Genomic DNA, 16920 nt, shown 5'->3' with positions numbered 1-16920 from the left:
TACAGAGCTCTGGCAGAGAGGGCTGAATTTGCAGAGTTCCTGTCATGATGTCTTAAACAAACACCAGGGATGGCATATGGCCTTGGAGCAGCCTGGCCGTCAGAATGTCTCAGCTCACCCAGGACACACCTCTGCCCCCTCACAGCTTCTGAAGTTTGCATTTGCATATGTAGTCATTTTCAGCCACCCACGCACTCGTGCCAGGTGATGGCGTGGACTCCCACCACCCCTTGAGCAGCCCTGTCGCCCACAGCCTGCGCTTGTCCAGACTGGTTGGGGCAGTGCTCCCAGCATGCTAGGCACACCCCCCTCACATCACTCCCTCAGTCCTAGAGTCATCCTATGGAGATGCTCACAGTAATGGGGCTCCAATTCATTTATTTTTCACCTTTAATCTGCTCACACGAGCACCAGGTTTCACTCGCCAATTGCAGATATAAAAATCTGACTACACAAAAAGTTGCTTTTAAGAAAAAGTCTTTCATCTACAAGACTCATAACACTCATTAGCAGGCTCAAAATCTCGCAGATGAAAGGCAGAGCCCAAGAATCAATGAAGACCAGAGCAGCACTCCTCTGACTCCCTGGTTTGACTGCAGGCCCACCCCTAACATTTGCAGGGCTCAAGGCAAAAGTGCAAATGGAGGTCCACATACTTACAAGTCCAGATACTTACAAATAAAAATCAAGCTAAAAGACTCTTCAAATATGTTCTACACTCCCACTCTAATAATTATGTCCTCATAGTGATCTTCGTGGCCACAGCCCCTAGCCAATGACCTGTCTCACTCTCTTCCTAATTAGGCTTAATCCTGCACTGTGATAGGTCTCAGGCAAAGGCAAGTGAAGCCCCACTAGCCACACATCCAAGGTCTGTGTATATCCCCCCAAAATAGTCACCCGTCGGCCACATCTCATGTCTAATGGTCCACCTTCTGCATGTTGGATCCCAGGAATAGTTTAGCTGCAGGAAGCTGACCTAGAGCCACTGGGTAGAGAATTCCAGGATCCCAGTTATCTGGAGCATGGGCTACAAGGTCCAGTTCAGGGGCTCTGGGTAGACACAACCCATTCGTGCCTCATCTCATGAGGAGAGGTACAGCTGGAAGAAGGCCAATAAGCTTTGGTTGGACGGAAGTTACTTCCTGATGACTACAAGCAGAAAATAACTAATAAGGAAGTATGGGTGCATTCAGCCTTTTGTTAGGCCAGCGGTCCTGCTGAGGTATAGGGAGGGAAAGTGGGTCTAGACCAGTCTAGCAGGTGGGCAGATTTCCTGGGTTGATCCAGCAGGCTGTCTCTCCCAAAACTTGTAAAAAGCTATCTGCTATTGATAAAAGGAAGGCCTGAGGCTTAGAGTAGTCTCCATAAAGAGTAAAAGCAAATAATCATACCTCTCTGACATGAAAAGTATGTTCTTCAAATCTTCCATTTTACTTCCTGTGATGGCAGCTGAGCACACCTCATTGCCTTCCTCCCGGTCAGAACCCAGCACATACTCTATGTCCCATCGCTGTCGGGTTCTGGGCAAGGGGCTGCCAGGAGACCTTCCTGATAGGCCCATAGCTGGGGACTCACACGGACACACACACCCACACACATCCCACATATTTCTATAAGAGCGGAGAATAGAGGGTAGAGGACAGAGCCTCCAAGTGAAAACAAAGAGCTTTCCTACGCATATGGTCCAGAACAGGGTTCCATTTATAAATCACGCATGCATGCATTCACTTGAGCAAGAAAAATTTATTGAGAGTCTACCAGATGCCACACATGGCAAAGTGCTGGATTTGCCCATCGCTGGACTGGGCACGGGGGAAACCAAAAAGAGCCCCTTGCCCACAATGACTTCCAACAGAGTTGAGGAGAGAAGGCCTTGAGCTAGTGATTTTCAGCGTGAGCTGCAATTAAGTAGGGGATTCTATGGGCAGATCTTCACTGCTGCTTGAATTCACTGGGCAGGGAGAACGCTGGCATCCATCTTACAGAGGCTGCTCGGTCTCAAACAGACAGCACCAGCTGGGACTGTGGCTGACCCACCTACAGGATGTAAAGGACAAGAACGAGCACGAGCCTCATACCTGAAGCTGTCGCTGAGACACCGATGAGCATGACAAATACGTAGCAAGCATCTGTCGCACACCAGGCACTGGGTTAGCAGTGAGGACATGTGAACAGGAAGTCCCCAGCCCGAAGGCTCTCAAAAGGCATGGAACCAATTCAGACATAAATCACCCAACCCTGGGCAGCCAAGGGCCTGGATCTAGGAACTAAAGAAGGTCCCTGGGAGCTCAACGACTGAGTCATGTTTTTTGTGTTCAAAATGTCACCCACGTAGTCCTTCCCAGCCCCTCCCAGAGTGAGACCGTACTGTATTTATACGATGACCAGGTTGGTCAAGAGGCTCTGGAAGCCTTAGCACTGGTATCTGTGTAGATACCTGTATGGACCCCTCTCATTGTGCTTTGTCCTTGGACCTTGGTTTTAAACAGTTTTGTTCACCAAAATTTTCACATTCCTCTTTTCTAACTGGTGAACGGCATACATATCCCAAGACCCAAGGCTTTTGTGCGCTTGATAACCGGTATCTCCTCACTCGATTTAAACATAATGTTGGTCACCAGTCAAGAAACTGGGTACGCAGCAGTATAACAGAGGCAAGTAATCAGAATCTCTTCGAGACAGTCCTCGACTCAGCAGCCAGATACAGGAATATTTAGGGAATCAGCTTCCAGGCCCATCCCTAAAGTGAAGAATCTCTCTGAAGCATTTAAACCAATCAGCATGGCTTGAAAACCACAAATTTCATCAGGGCAAGTCCATTTCTAGCATTTATTATTCTGATTAACTCACTACTAGTTTCATCAATGAAAACCTCTGCGACATGTTAATTAGCAGCATCTGGTGTGGATCAGGAATGTGGATACTAATTGAGGCAGTTGGAGTCGTTATCTCTGGAGTGTGGCTTTCCTGATAAAATGTTGGATGATCCCCTCAAAGTGTGAATTCCTCATTAGGGAACTGACAGCCCCTGGAGTATAGGTTCAAAAGGTATACATTCATATCACATTCCCTCCTCTAAAAGTATTTTAGAGAAAATTATAGACATTATCCTGCTGTCCATAGGAAGATCCCATCCACTTGTGGACCAAGTATAACTAAGTCTGGAGCATGAGACACATTTGCTAAGGAAGATGTCCTATCCCAGGTGACACAAGCCCCACCGTTGTTTTCTATCTCAGCTGAACTTATTTTGTTAACTGTTTGGAAGGCATTCCAGAGTCCTCCCAGGTTTTGTGTGCACGTGTACAGTCATTCTAGGTTTTGAGGAAAAGAGGTGAAGAGCCAGGGCATCCCAGGAAAATGGAATAGGCGACACTCAGCCTTTGGCCTTGACCATCCTTCCCGGAAACCGTGAAAAACTTTAAGCATTACAGAGTGGGACCTAGGAGTAGTTATAATTATTCCTTCTTCTTAGCAGACCTGATTCCTGACTTGGTTCAGGCCTTGATCTGACCCCCAAACTCTGATACCTGCCCTGAAGTGTTACCCCCTCCCCCATCTGCTCTTCCTGTGCGTGAAATGCGCCTCTAGGGATAGTGTCACTGCCTTTGCCCCTTCAAGCACTGGAAACCCCGGTTAAGTCATTCTCACAAATGAGGGCACAAGCAATCTCAGAGCAAACTCAGAGCAAACACCTGTCATTTGAAACTGTGTACAAACCCTCCTCCCACTGAAATGCAATAGCAGGGCTTGCTGATCACAGAGAGAGGATGCTGGAGAAAGGGCCACGTGATTTTCCAGGGACAGGTTTCCTCTTTGGAGGCCAAGATTTGGAGGGATAGCCATTACCAACCATGGAAGTGTGGCTGATCAAATTAAGGAAGGCGGTTTTTTAAATTCAATTACACCCTCAGTGGAAATGGTCTCACTAATGCTTGGGGAAAGAATTATACCCAGTCCATAAAGCCCAACACTTCTAAACCCAATTTTGCACATTATTCTAAAGGTTAATTCAAGATCTCTCTTCCAAATGGGAAGTTAAATACAGCCAATGGGAGGAAGGCATCCGCTGCCTGACTGAGGAGTTTATCAGTCTGTAAGAGTTCATTAGTTTTAATTAGTGTAATCACTAATGTTGCATTAACAGTTTAGTGAAGGAAAGTAATTACTCACACATCCACTGTATTAGATGGGAAGATTAGAATTCATTTTCCAAAACGATTAGCATTTTGCCAATTAAAAGAATTCTTTTCTCCCTGCCAGAAGCCCTGTGACCTCACTCACCCAAAGATCGTTTCAAAGAAACATATTTTACATCAGAAAATGGAGCAGGACGAAGTGAAGAATTAAGGCGGTGTTTATTCTTAGAGCCTTCTTGGGGCACAGCAAGGGCACGGGCTCGCTGAGTTTATAATATCATGCTTTATTTGCATGGTCATTCACTTCAGTCACTTTGGATGATGCTCCCCCCCACCCCCGCCACCGGCTTTGTCTCTCCGCAGCAATTAAAAAATAAAATAGGCTCGTGGAAGATGAGGCCAAAAGGAAGTAACAGAGAGTCCACGTGGAATGGCCATTGCTAAGGTCCTCTGGTTGGACAAGCGTGGGGACTTGCCACTGGCCCCATCCTGGGCCCACAGGAGCGCTCTAAGGCATGAAGCTGTGTTTCTTGGGCCCCCTAATGCCTTCCCCTGAGCACTGGCGCCATCTTGGTGCCTCCAACAGCTCTCCAGGACTATGGCCACCTCTGCTCCATCTTTACCAGCCTCCATCTACCCAACCACACGGGACTTGTCATCTCTGCTATTTGCCCCATCAGCAAACCTTTGACCTCTTTTGTTAGAGCATCCATTCTTCACACCTTGCCCAGTGTAAATGTCGCTTCACTCTGACTAGAACCGCTACCTCCCCTACTTTGCCCTAGCGCCTCCCCCCCACATCCTGAAGTTTTGCATTCTATATTATACAAACTCATAGTGAGCTACTGAGGCAGGAACTTGGGTCTTACTCTGTTGGGGATTCTCAGCCCCTTGCACATATTAGGGGCTGCATACATTTTCATCAAATGGCTAAATGAATTGTAGGCATGCATCTATCTCCCCCCTCTATCAGCCTAGTCAAATTTCAGCCCAGGAGGCCCGGCCTGGCCAGATCAGCAAATATCACAGAGGAGGGAACTGAGACATCTGCGTACAGGTGGGCATTCCCTCTGTACCCGTGCATCTCACCCAGCACCATTTTCAAAGGGAGCAGGTCCTTATTGAGTGCAACTCTGGGCTCCCTTCTGGCAGGTCTCTGATTGGGTTTGGCCAATGGCTGGCAGGAGTTTGGAGGGAGGGAAGAAAGGGAGGCGAAGGTATTTCTTCCCCACCCTGTCCTGTTCTGATTTCATGTGTCTGATATTAGCTGAACAGAGCAGGATGCAGGAAATGGAAAATGGATCTGGAGAAGGGCTTGTGGAGGATAATGAGCTCAGAGACCCATTTCTGAGATGGGAATTTCCTGACGGTCTGTTGTCATGGGTCGGTGTTGTGACAGGAGACCCCAGGGCAAGCGTGATGCTGGGGTCTCTAAGCCCTGATGTTGACCTGTGCTCAGCCCAGGGTGCTCTGCAAACACAAAGATCAGCGGACCAGGACAGATAGAGGCAGGCACGGACTGAGGCAGAAGGCCACCAGAGTGACCCCCCCAAACCACATCTAAATGGAAATGCCATCTTGATGTAATACTTGATGTTGTTATTAAAGGTGTCTTACAGGCAGTATTTCATTTGATCCCCAAACAACCCTTGAAGAGAAATATTTTGATAGGGAAACTGACCTAATCAGGCCTGCAGAACAAGTAAACAGTGAAAAAGACCGAAGTCTGCTGACTTCCAGTCTGTGATCTATGTCACCTTTGACTGATCTGGGCTCTATTCCCAACTGCTCCCCTTACGAGGCCTGTGACTTTGGGCAAGTGACTCAACCTCTCTGTGTTGCTTCATCTGTAAGACAAATGTAGTATGTTTCTCTAGTGATTTTTGTAAAGACAAAATGAGAGAAAGGAGCTTCTCAGAGGCTGGGAGAGGGAACAGTACTTGGGCCTTTCCATGAGAGGCCGAGACCAGGCCGCCTTGAGCTTAGCTGCCAGGCCTAAGGCTGCTAGAAGGACCTTGGGGAGTTGGGGGGGGGGGGTTGGCCTCTGGCTGACAGAGTGTGTCAGCCCTGGACTTTTGTACAACCCCAAGGGGTGGAAGGAACTCCTGCTCGCCCACTGACTAAATCGTACATGCCACCAGCAGGCAGGTAGGAACTAAGCCAGATTTAATGTCATTTTTTTTAAAGGGGAATTGATCTTTTCTGTGAAAAATTAAATGAAATAATTACATAAAAAAACACCAACTTTTTTGTTGCCTAATTCTTAGTAGAGGCTATATACTAGTTAGTTCCCTTCCTATATTTAACACTAAAGGGTAAGTCAGACTCATCACTAGCAGGATTCTGGAACACAGCCTAGTTCTTCATGGGCCTGGTAGGTGTGCAGGATGGGTGACAGCAGGCTGCCCGTTCGCTTCCGTCCAGGAACAGGGCCAGAACTACTGAAAGGGCCCCTGGAGCTCCCAGTCCAGGTCTGCTGCATCCCCGGGGCAGACCAGGGAAACCGGCAGCTGGAGCTGACCACTCCGGGAGCAGAGCTAGTTTGACCCCCACCTGCCTCCAGGTCACTTCGGCCACACGGTGACCATCCCGGCACACCATGTGGGTATGTGTCTGCGGTGGATGGGGGTGCCCCGGATGCCCTAAAGAGAGGGAAGCTAGCCTGGCCCCCACCATTAGCCCTCCTCGGAGCCCAGGCAGCTAGAAACTCTGGCAGCCGCCGTGGCCAGAGAGCAAGGCAGACCTTCGCCCTCACCCTCTGCACGCTGGGGAGGGAAGGAAACGAGGGGAGGAGGCAAGGGCCCAGAGGCACCTGTCATCCTCCTGAAAGGGCTTGGAGAGCTAGGGCAGAAGGGACCCGGTGCTGGAGGCAAGGATAACCGAAGGGAGGGGAAGGGGGAGCAGAGCCTCTGTGTGCAGAGTCAGGAGGTGTGCAAACGGACCCCAGTCTTTCGCTTACAAGCCTTGTGACCTTGGGACCGTTACTACGGGAGCCTGTTTCTTCAACTGAAATATATGAATCATAGTCCTCATGTCACAGGGAGGACCCTTGCGAAAATCACAGTTAATGATATGCACGCTAATGTCTGTGCCCCCCACAGCCAGAAACACAGTTTATTTTGCTCACAGCTGTACCCCTAGCACCCTCTGGTCTGGCCATAGAAAATATTCAATAAATGTCTACTGATACCTGATCAGAAGGAGCCATCACAGCTCCTGGTGGTTTTGAGGGTATTTGTGGACACACCACCACAAGGAGCAGAAGGTCGGGAGAGTCTGAGGGTGGAGGGCGCCTCGTGTTGAGCCCCGGGGAAGCTGCCCTGCAGCAGTGAGCCTGGAACAGGACAGAAATGTGGCTGGTGAGGTAGAGCCCCAGGAACCAGAGTGAGGCCCCCTCCCTGGGAACGGTGGCCCAATTGCACCTAATCAGCTCTGCAGCCCACCTTAGGACCCAGGAGAAGGGCACCCAAGACAGCACAACCGCTGGCCCCACCGGAAGGACAGACGGGCACTTACTGAAACTTTGTTCTAAAAATAATAGCAATGATAAGAAAGGGAGGCAGAAATTCCACTGACCTCCAGTGCCTGCACAAAAATATTAATGGTACCAAAAAAGAAAAAAAACTGTTTTTGTCCTTTATGACTAGTGACCATCATAATGCATGTTGAGGGGGAAATTGCCTATTTGTTTCAGTATCTTATTAAAGAATCAGCAAGACATAAATATTGTATTTTCTTGGACTGGTTTTAAGAATCTCAACCACCCAAGGCATCTACTTCAATTTTTGGGCTTTTTTGCTTTGGAAATTTGAGATTTGGAAATTTGAGATTTGGAAAATCTCTTTTTTCAGGGAAGAATCTTTGGCAGGAGCTTCTATTTTTAATTGGAAAAGTTCAGATTCTATACCATTCTATACCAAAATGAAATATCATGGAGACTTAACAATGTCTCAGAATCTAAATCTGGCAAAACACTCAAAACAATTAATTGTGCTTCATAAAAGTATTTGTCAAATCAGATAATCACAAGTGTTGGCAAGGATGTAGAGAAATTGGAATCCTTTTACATAGCTGATGAGAATTATAAAATGGTGCCGCCACTTTGGAAAGCAGTCTGGCAGTCCTCTCATTTTTTAAGAAATAAAGCTTTCTCTGGGTGCCTGGGTGGCTTAGTCGGTTAAGTGTCAGACTCTTGATCTCGACTCAGGTCATGATCTCGGGGTTGTGAGACTGAGCCCCAGGTTGGGCTCCACATTCAGCACGGAGTCTGTTTGAGATTCTCTCTCTCCCTCTCTCTCTGACCCTCCCCCTCCCCTCAAGAAAGAAAGAAAGAGAGGAAGGAAGGAAGGAAGGAAGGAAGGAAGGGAGGGAGGGAGGGAGGGAGGGAGGGAGGGAGGGAAAGAGGAAAGCAAGCAAGCAAGCAAGCAAGCAAGCAAGCAAGCAAGCAAGCTTTCTCTACCTGCCCTGGGGAGTCTCAGCCAGGCTGAGAGACTGGCCTCAGCCATTAACCCTCTGCTCTTTCTCCCACAGTATGTGTCCAGCCGCCGCGCGGTCACTCAGAGCGCACCAGAGCAAGGCAACTTCCCCCCTCACCACCTCACCCACCACCACCGCCATCACCGCCCCCACCCGCACCTCCGCCACCACGCTCGCCCGCACCACCTCCACCACCAGGAGGCGGGGCTGCACACCGCCCAGGTGACACCCTGCATGTGCCCCCTGTTCTCCTGCCAGTGGGAAGGCCACCTGGAGGTGGTAGTACCCCACCTGCGGCAGATGCACAGGGTCGACATCCTTCAGGGAGCAGAGATCGTCTTCCTGGCCACGGACATGCACCTCCCCGCACCAGCCGACTGGATCATCATGCACTCCTGCCTGGGCCACCACTTTCTGCTGGTGCTTAGGAAACAGGAGAGGCATGAAGGGCACCCCCAGTTCTTTGCCACCATGATGCTGATCGGGACCCCCACCCAGGCCGACTGCTTCACCTATCGCCTGGAGCTCAACAGAAACCATCGGCGTCTCAAATGGGAGGCCACGCCCCGGTCTGTTCTCGAGTGCGTGGACTCCGTGATCACCGACGGGGACTGCCTCGTCCTCAACACCTCGCTGGCCCAGCTCTTCTCCGACAACGGCAGCCTGGCCATCGGCATCGCCATCACTGCTACGGAGGTCTGCTCCTCAGAAGCTGAGATGTGAAGCCAGAGGCCACCGGACGTTGGGGCGCAGCCACCCTGCACCCAGACGCTCTGCCTGTGTCCCTGGGAATCTCCAAATGCCAGGACCCCAGGCTTCTTTTTATTCTTCTCCCTCCTTCCCTCCTTCCCTTCTTCCCGCCTTCCTTCCTTTCTTTTTTTGTCTCAGGTACTTTGTGGTATTTAGCATTTGTCTGCCATGGGCATTATAGTAGGTAAATGGCCTGTGATTCAAGATATTGGTGTGATGCTTGTCCTGATTTTGTCGGTATAGCTTTATAGAGCATTTGTAATCTGATTCGGTCCGAATGGTGATTTCCTGCACCCCCAGTGCCCTTTTCCACTGCTTCCCACATGGGCAAAAGGCACCGAGACCATGAAGCGGACTGTTGGGGTTGAAAGGAGATTTAGTGTCCAAATCATTTCTTCCTTCTCTCTTCAGTCTATTTCAGACCGAGCGAACTCTGAAATGTGTGAGGACAGCAGGTTGGGGAAGGGGACCTGGCCAGCTCAGAGTCATGTTTCAGACCAACCAGACACAACTCTGACACCTTCCCAGGAACTTTAGGGTCAGAGCTAAGCTGCCTGGACATGAGGAGATGGCCAGGGCGTGAGGCTGGAGGTGACATCACATCATGAGGCTGCCAGGGTGACCTCTGTTGGCAGGCTGCTGTGGGCTTGCCATCAGCCTGGGCTGTCCCTTCCTGTTCTGGAGTCAAAGTCCTCATGTTTATGGTGCTCTCTTGAAAACCTCTTTGCCCTCTGTCAAGTAAGTAGGAGAAAAGAACAAGCAGGATGCAGGGAAGAGAAGCCACTGAGAAAAAAGATAAAATTAATCTCCCACCTCTGGGAGGGCGTTCTCTCTTCAGTTTTATTATCAAATTGTAAAATCCATCAATCCTTTCACTGGGGCGGAACTCTTTTGTGTCATGCGAAGAACCCACTTTACTCTTGATAGTCTGTAAACCAGAACCACAACTCAGCATCAAACGCAAGGAATTGGGAGGGTGTGCCCAGGACCTCTGACCTCTGGAGGTCAGAGGTGGCTCATACACCTGGGGTGGGGGGGGGCGTCCCCTTTCTTTTTTACTTTCTAAGAGCTCCAAGGGCCCCATTCAGCACACAAACATTGTCACTGGTCGACTATTATCAGCTCCCTGTTGCAGTGTGAATGAAAAGATGACAAAAATCCATCTTGCCTCTACATAAACTGCTTTCTCGTATTTGCTTGTCAGAACAATTCAACACCTTCTTGTAGAAGTCTCTCTTGTGTATTTGAAGAAAGTAAGCATGTTTAATCGACTTTGTCCCTTCTGTTCAAAGGTGAACACCTTTCAGCCTTCCCAGTAGACCCTCTTCTCCCTCCTGTTTGATATTTCTGTTCTTTCCTTGCCTACTCTCTGGTCGCTGAAAAGCATGGCACCCAAACCCCACACAACGCTTGTTAGAATTGAGCAAGCCTTCCGCCACCCAAACGTCGCTCTCTGCCCCGTCCCCTCACCTCGGCCGTCTCGGCTGCCACTGGGCAGGCCTCCAAGTGAGTACTTAGTTTTAGGCAACTTGCCCTGGCTGGCCATCAGCAGTCTTTTCCCCACCAAAAATAAGTGATCCCGAAACACAATACCCTTCCCCCCCAAATTACATAATCCTCCAGCCACCTGTGCTGCCAACGCACACCCCAAACACCAGAAGGGTGGGGCCGGTCAGTAGAAGATTTCATAAGGCAGCCCCCTCTAGTCACACAGCCATCGCTGAGAGCGTGGGGACAACCTTTTGTTAGGTTGGAGCCCTGAGGGGGCCAATAAACATCACATCACCGACTGAGGCAAACATCAGGTCACAGTCCCAAGGAAAGGGTTGTAACCTGCTCGCTCTGTCAGAACATCCTCCCAGGGCACCAGCTCTGCCCTCGAACCACACAGCCGGGAACAAGCTGAGGCTGGTTGGCCAGCACTGGGAGAGACTGGCTCACTTGGTTCCTTCCTTTATCCCCAGGCCCTTCCCCAAAACCCCAGATCTCCTTGCCTGTAAGTTTGACACTTCGAGAAGCCGCAGTCCCTCCCCTGGTTTCTGATACTCAGCTACTCTGAAACATTTCTGTAGCATCACAGGTGCCCCAGAGAAACCAACAGACAAAACCTCAACAAGAATATAATTACAGTCCACAGGGGCCTTAGGATTCCTGCAAACATGACCTCTGCTTCTTGTTGTGCTGTTACCTGAGCCAAAAGGGGAATAACTTCAGGTTATTACTGCACACAAGACTGTATTATGAATGGGTAGTCCCAGATAGGAACTTGTATTTTCAGTACTTAGGAATGTTTAGAATAAAGGGTAGAGATGTTTTATTTTCATCCATCAATGGTGCTCCCAAGGCCTTTCTCCGCATAGCCACATGTGAGGAATTGAAGAAAAAAGAGCAAACCAAAAACAATGAGTGGAGAAGAGAAAACAGCACCAACAGAGCCTGTTGTGGTGGGCTTTAGCGTCACAAAACGCTCCCACATTCCCGTCTCAGGTTAATCCTTAACAGCATCTTCAATATACTAGAAATAATAGAGATTCTGAGACATGAAATGACCTTCCAAGGTCACACATCAGGTGGTTAGGGTCGTGATTAGAACCCGGCCAACTGACTACAAATTTGGTGTTCTTGAAAAAGGAAGACTGACCCCAAATATTCAGCAGTGTTCCCACCTCATCAGTGGACTAATGGTCCCAGGGGTCAACCAGGTCTTTGTTCTGGGATACCTGAGGGTTCAGGGAGAGAGAGACAGGAGGGGGTTTGCTTTTAAAGGCAGCTCAGCTTAAAGAACTGGTCAACCTGGAAGCAGGGGGTGGAGTAGGGGGCGTGGGAACTGGCTGGGGAGTCTTCCGTGTCCTTGAACTCATCACCCACCCACTCCAGGATCCTCATTCTTAGATTTCCTGGAGTCTGGAGTCTGTCCCGTGAAGAGCCCTGGGATCCCAGGACCTCATTCACACCCAGGTGCTGACTTAATGACTCAGTTTCTAAGGGGTATCTGCATTTTAGAAGTAGGCCTAGGGAGAGAGCCCCACTTACAGCAAGAAATGAGTTACTGGTACTTAAACTCCAGGCATCTGTGAGAATGATTTTTTTCAGGAGGTGTGGACCTTCCTCCCCAGGAGGCTATGCCTACATAAATAGTCGATGCTAAAATGGAGGTCAGCCCATACAAAGATTATCTTTAACAGACTTTGCATGAACCTGCATCTGAAATAGATCCCATCACTACCCATGGCTACTTCTGACACTTTAGAAATGGGCCAGGTTAATAATAGTAACAGGACTCGTGGCTACCATTTATTGAAGGTTTACTGTGTGACACAGTAAGTTGAATACTTTGAATATATTATTCTCATTTCATCCCCATAACAACCTTATGAAACAGGTACTATTATTGTACCAGTGAGAAATTTAAGCTGAGAGAGTTTGGACCTTGTTTAAGGTCACACAGCCAGCAAATAGTAGAGCTGGGTCTGGAACCCACATGTCTAACTCTAAGGTCCAGGCTTCTGACCAATATCAACTCGTGCTATTTCTATGAATTCATGGACCCAAGGCTCAGAAAGTCTGAATGGCACAGAGGCCTTTTAGGACTAACCATGCCCTTTCGTTTCTCCTTTTTCCCACTCTTCTCCCAGTCCAAGACAGGCTGGTGGGCCAGAGTTGGTTTGTATACCAGTTGTTAAATGTTTTAGGAATTCTGTAAGCTAAGCACAGCCATGACTAAAAATTAAATTATATAAATGTACAATTAGTTATAATAAGAACAAAGGTAACAACTATTCAAAACTCCCCACTTCCTAATTGTTTCACTACTCTTTTATTTTCTGTGCTCTTGAGATTATTTACAACTACCATAATTGTATGGCGAACATATCACACAATGACGTGCTCCCAACTCCATATTGAGTGACGTTACATAGTTTAAAATTGGCTGTGGTGGTAGTGTTTATGTGACTGGAAATTGGCAAATGCGATAAGCCAGGGCTTTTCCCCCTTGGAGAACTAGCTGTTAAACATTTACCGAAACATCTCTTTTGCACACAGAGTCTGGAGGAGAGAGGACTTTGGAAGGAGAAGTAAAATTCTGTTGGCCACACTGACAGGGACACAGATTACGGCCAAGCTAGAACAGCAAATTATGGGGAAAACACAATCTGTTCTGTAGAAAGGAGGCTGGGGCTTCTAAGCAGCTTCAGGGGCATTCCCTGCCCTACTCCAGACCCTGCTCGATTGCTGTTAGTGCAGGAAGTTCTATCTGATGACTTTCATGGAAAAGTCATAGCTCCACGAAACCAGCTTATTGGCCATCCCAACCCAAAAAGTAAAATCAAGCTCTACAGGACTGGACAATCCTGTAACTTGTTCCTACAGGTCATCTTTCTTATCTCTACATGTAGACCAAAACCTCATCTAAAGAAATATTTTACTTTGGAAAGAAGAAAAGAAAAAGAAATATTTTACTTTGAAATTAATGATTGGAAATATCCCACATCTGAGAAGGGCACAGTGAGCAGTGGTTTCTAGCATCACATAAAATGTGTTACCACCAAAGTAGGACCCTTACACAGCACAAAGCTGAGGGACAGAAAAGGCAATGAGTCAAGGGACGTCACGTAAAGAACAAAGCCCAGCACCTTACTTTCCTACTCCAGCTACTTCATTGCAACCCAACAAAGGATCCTGTTCACAATCCATAGCCTACTCTACCTACTCTCACCAATATTCTTTCTAAATGAAGGGCATGGTTCCTGCTAGGGTAAAAGTCACAGGAAACCCCAGGCTGTGTTTGGAAGCAGGCAGAATCTCAAGGTGAACAGCGAATCAGTTACTCTGATCCCAGTGGTTTCGATGTGGGAGAGGGAAGAAGTGATGCTTGCTGACGCTTCCACTTAGATCCAATTTCTGGCGGAAGGCGAAGGGACTGGACATCACAAAACTGTGCTTTGATTAAAAGTTCAACTACAAATAGCATCGAAAGTAGAGTCTCCCAGTAGATTGTTAGATTTTCTGATTATTCGTTCTGAAAATTTCCTTCAAGAACTAGGAGTTCTCCGTTGTGTTAACCTGGAGAATGGCCAGCCAAGAAAAACCTCACTGAAAAGAGATCCAAGAGGCCTGTTGTAGATAAGCATTGATTCTTTGCCCCCAAATCAGGCTATCACATGGGTTACCTACATGAGTTAGAGTTTGTCTTTTCCAGTATTGTATGAAAATACTGGAGTACTGTAAACACTCCCCTCTCTTTTTTTTTTAACCTTTTTTTTAGGGTATTGACGTAAGAAAGAGAAAAGAAATCCAGAATCATTTTACTTACCCTGAATTATTGATGTATATATACTTTTCTAGGCTTTCTTATGATGTTTAAGTCACCAAGAAGCAAACTTAGAATGCTCATTTACCTCTATCCTGTCTCTCATAAAGAGTGTCATTAAAGTGCATTTGATATTGTTTTCCTGAATCCTTTGGAGTTATTTTTTGTTGGTGGTGGTGGGGTTTTTTTGTTTGTTTGTTCTGTTTTGTTTTTCTCCCCACAGGCTACTGTGCAACATGCGGGAACAGAAATGAAATACTACAAGGGAAAGCAATTACCAAAAATTCACCAGCTGCCGTATTTGACTTATGTTTCATTATCTTCCTCCCCTTTTCATTGTTGCCTCTATTTTAAAGTCATAACTGGATGTAAGTAAGAGAGTGCTACTAGAGGTGAATAAAAGCCCTGGCAAGTCATTTGCCCGCTAGGTGCAGCCCCGAGGGGACCAAAGCCGCCCTTACTGGATTGCAAAGAAAGAGACAGGCGTTCACTCCCCTTCCCTTCCTCCCTGTGCCCCTTATCTCGGCTCTCCCCTCCTTTAGCCTGACAACAGTGTCCCTGAAATTTACTTCTGGGCCTATCAGATCAGTTGTCAAGGGAGCCTTCATGGTTTAATTCTTTAATTTCAGGCCACTGTTAGTTACTCGCAAGATCGGGATTGAGCAAGCGTACTAATCCTATTGCCTGTCAATTCACGTTAACCTCTATCTTCTTCCCTACCTCCTTATTCCCAGAACCTGTTTCGTGCTCTCAGAAAGGCTTACAGACACGGCCTTGAATTGATCTGAGGGAATCACACACTGACCACATGGCCGGCATGAATATTCATGAGCCAGGTGACTTCTCAGGCCATGGCCTCTCTCAGGACAATTCTGTGTCCCATGCTGTTCCCAATAGCTGCCCCTTCCCTCCAAAGACCTTCAAAGCTGTACAGGAAGGTTGCTCAGTGCTAGAGTGAGACTCCACTGAAAGAAGGGAGAAGCTGACCGGCCTGAGACTCGACAGGGGAGGGAAGCCCGGCCCCAGCCCCATTCCGGGATCTGAAGTTTTCGTTCCCAGACTTTAGCGTGCTTAAGAAATATCAGGAGAACTTAATTTCTGGGTCCCAGAACCAGAGATTTTCGACTCAGAGGAGGTCCAGAGTGAGACTCGGGATTCTGATTTTTAACACTCTCTTCTCTGGGATTCTGCTAAGGGTCTGGCTGACCATTCAGTTCTCAAATCCAGATCTGAGCTCATTGGTGAGAAAACCACAGAAAACCAAGGAGCCGATAAAGACACCTGAAGAAAAGAGCTGGTCCTTCCATAAGAGCAAGGAAGGCAGGAAAAGAGGTGACGGGGAAGCGGCCAACATTTCATTCTGATGGAGAAGCAGTAACCACTTAAATGGAGACCAGAAAGGACAGAAGAAGGGAATTCAGTAGGAGTTCCCTATAACCAAGTAGTAGAGGAAACTATTCTTCCATCATTCAGGGACAGACGCAAAGGGCGGTAGGGACAGAGGCACAGGAGAAATGTCTATGCAGGCAGGATGCCAGAGCTCATCAGCCATGACCCGCGGCCGGGCCCGGCTGAGGGAGGCCAGCACAGGATGATCTCCAGTACTGAGTGTCACCCAGTGACAACCCCCGCAGCCTGGTGCCCAGGAAAGGACTGTGTAAATCTTCCCAAGAGCACAGAAGGGGCTCATCTGTAAATCCCTGCCAGGTTGGAATGATAATTCATATTTAAATCTCTGCCCCCAGCGCTGACAGAGAGTTACCTGGCAAATCCCCAGAGAGGCATGTATTTATCCTGCAAATCTCCCCAGGATGCCTGAGCAGGGTCACCATTTCAGGGCCCTCCGTGGGGAATGTGAATTATCAGGACACTTTGTGAGGCAGCTCAGAGCTAAGCTCCACTAAGACTTGCCTAGGGGGTGAGAGAAAAGGAAATCACTGAACTGCTTTCTTCTTAGCCTGGAGGAAGACAAGATGTCCTCTGCACACCCTCTGCAAGGAGGCCAATGGGAAAAGCATCTACTAAGGATACAAGCTGGGGGCGTGGATTACCACCCATCTGGGAGGCAACTACCTCTCCTGTTCTCGCCTCCTCCTGGGCTTCAGTTCCACTTTCTTTAATACACAGGAGATAGACTTTTTTTTATTATTATTTTTTAGATTGGACCTGACAATTCTGGGAATTACAGGTATTAAAGAGTAAAACAGGGGTGCCTGGGTGGCTCAGTTGGTTAAGCGTCTG

At 48.1% G+C, this 16920-nt stretch overlaps 1 protein-coding gene and 1 long non-coding RNA gene across 4 annotated transcripts in view; one reads left to right on the top strand and one right to left on the bottom strand.

The window, feature by feature from the left end:
* SIAH3 (siah E3 ubiquitin protein ligase family member 3) overlaps window positions 1–14799 on the top strand; it is a 68768-nt gene extending 53969 nt beyond the window's left edge. For 2 of the 3 annotated variants that reach the window (XM_025874520.2, XM_073894520.1), the window contains one exon: window positions 8673–14799. In XM_025874520.2, coding sequence (XP_025730305.1) covers window positions 8673–9341 — 669 coding nt within the window. In that variant the 3' untranslated portion in view covers window positions 9342–14799. Of the gene's footprint in view, window positions 1–6646; window positions 6748–8672 lie in introns of those variants that run through there. The other variant, XM_073894521.1, reaches the window with a different exon arrangement.
* On the bottom strand, window positions 1746–7641 carry LOC141373115 (uncharacterized). The gene is made up of 3 exons (XR_012378800.1): window positions 7586–7641; window positions 7333–7476; window positions 1746–2040 (listed from the first exon to the last, which is right to left on the bottom strand). It is a non-coding gene; the product is annotated as an uncharacterized lncRNA (long non-coding RNA).
* Window positions 14800–16920: the final 2121 nt, after the last annotated feature.

The sequence above is a fragment of the Callorhinus ursinus genome, unplaced genomic scaffold (assembly GCF_003265705.2).
Source record: "Callorhinus ursinus isolate GAN/ISIS: 27379988/994484 unplaced genomic scaffold, GSC_fseal_2.0 scaffold7, whole genome shotgun sequence".
Lineage (NCBI taxonomy): Eukaryota > Metazoa > Chordata > Mammalia > Carnivora > Otariidae > Callorhinus > Callorhinus ursinus.
Note: the sequence above shows the minus strand (reverse complement) of the source record. Positions and strands in the feature narration are given on the sequence as shown.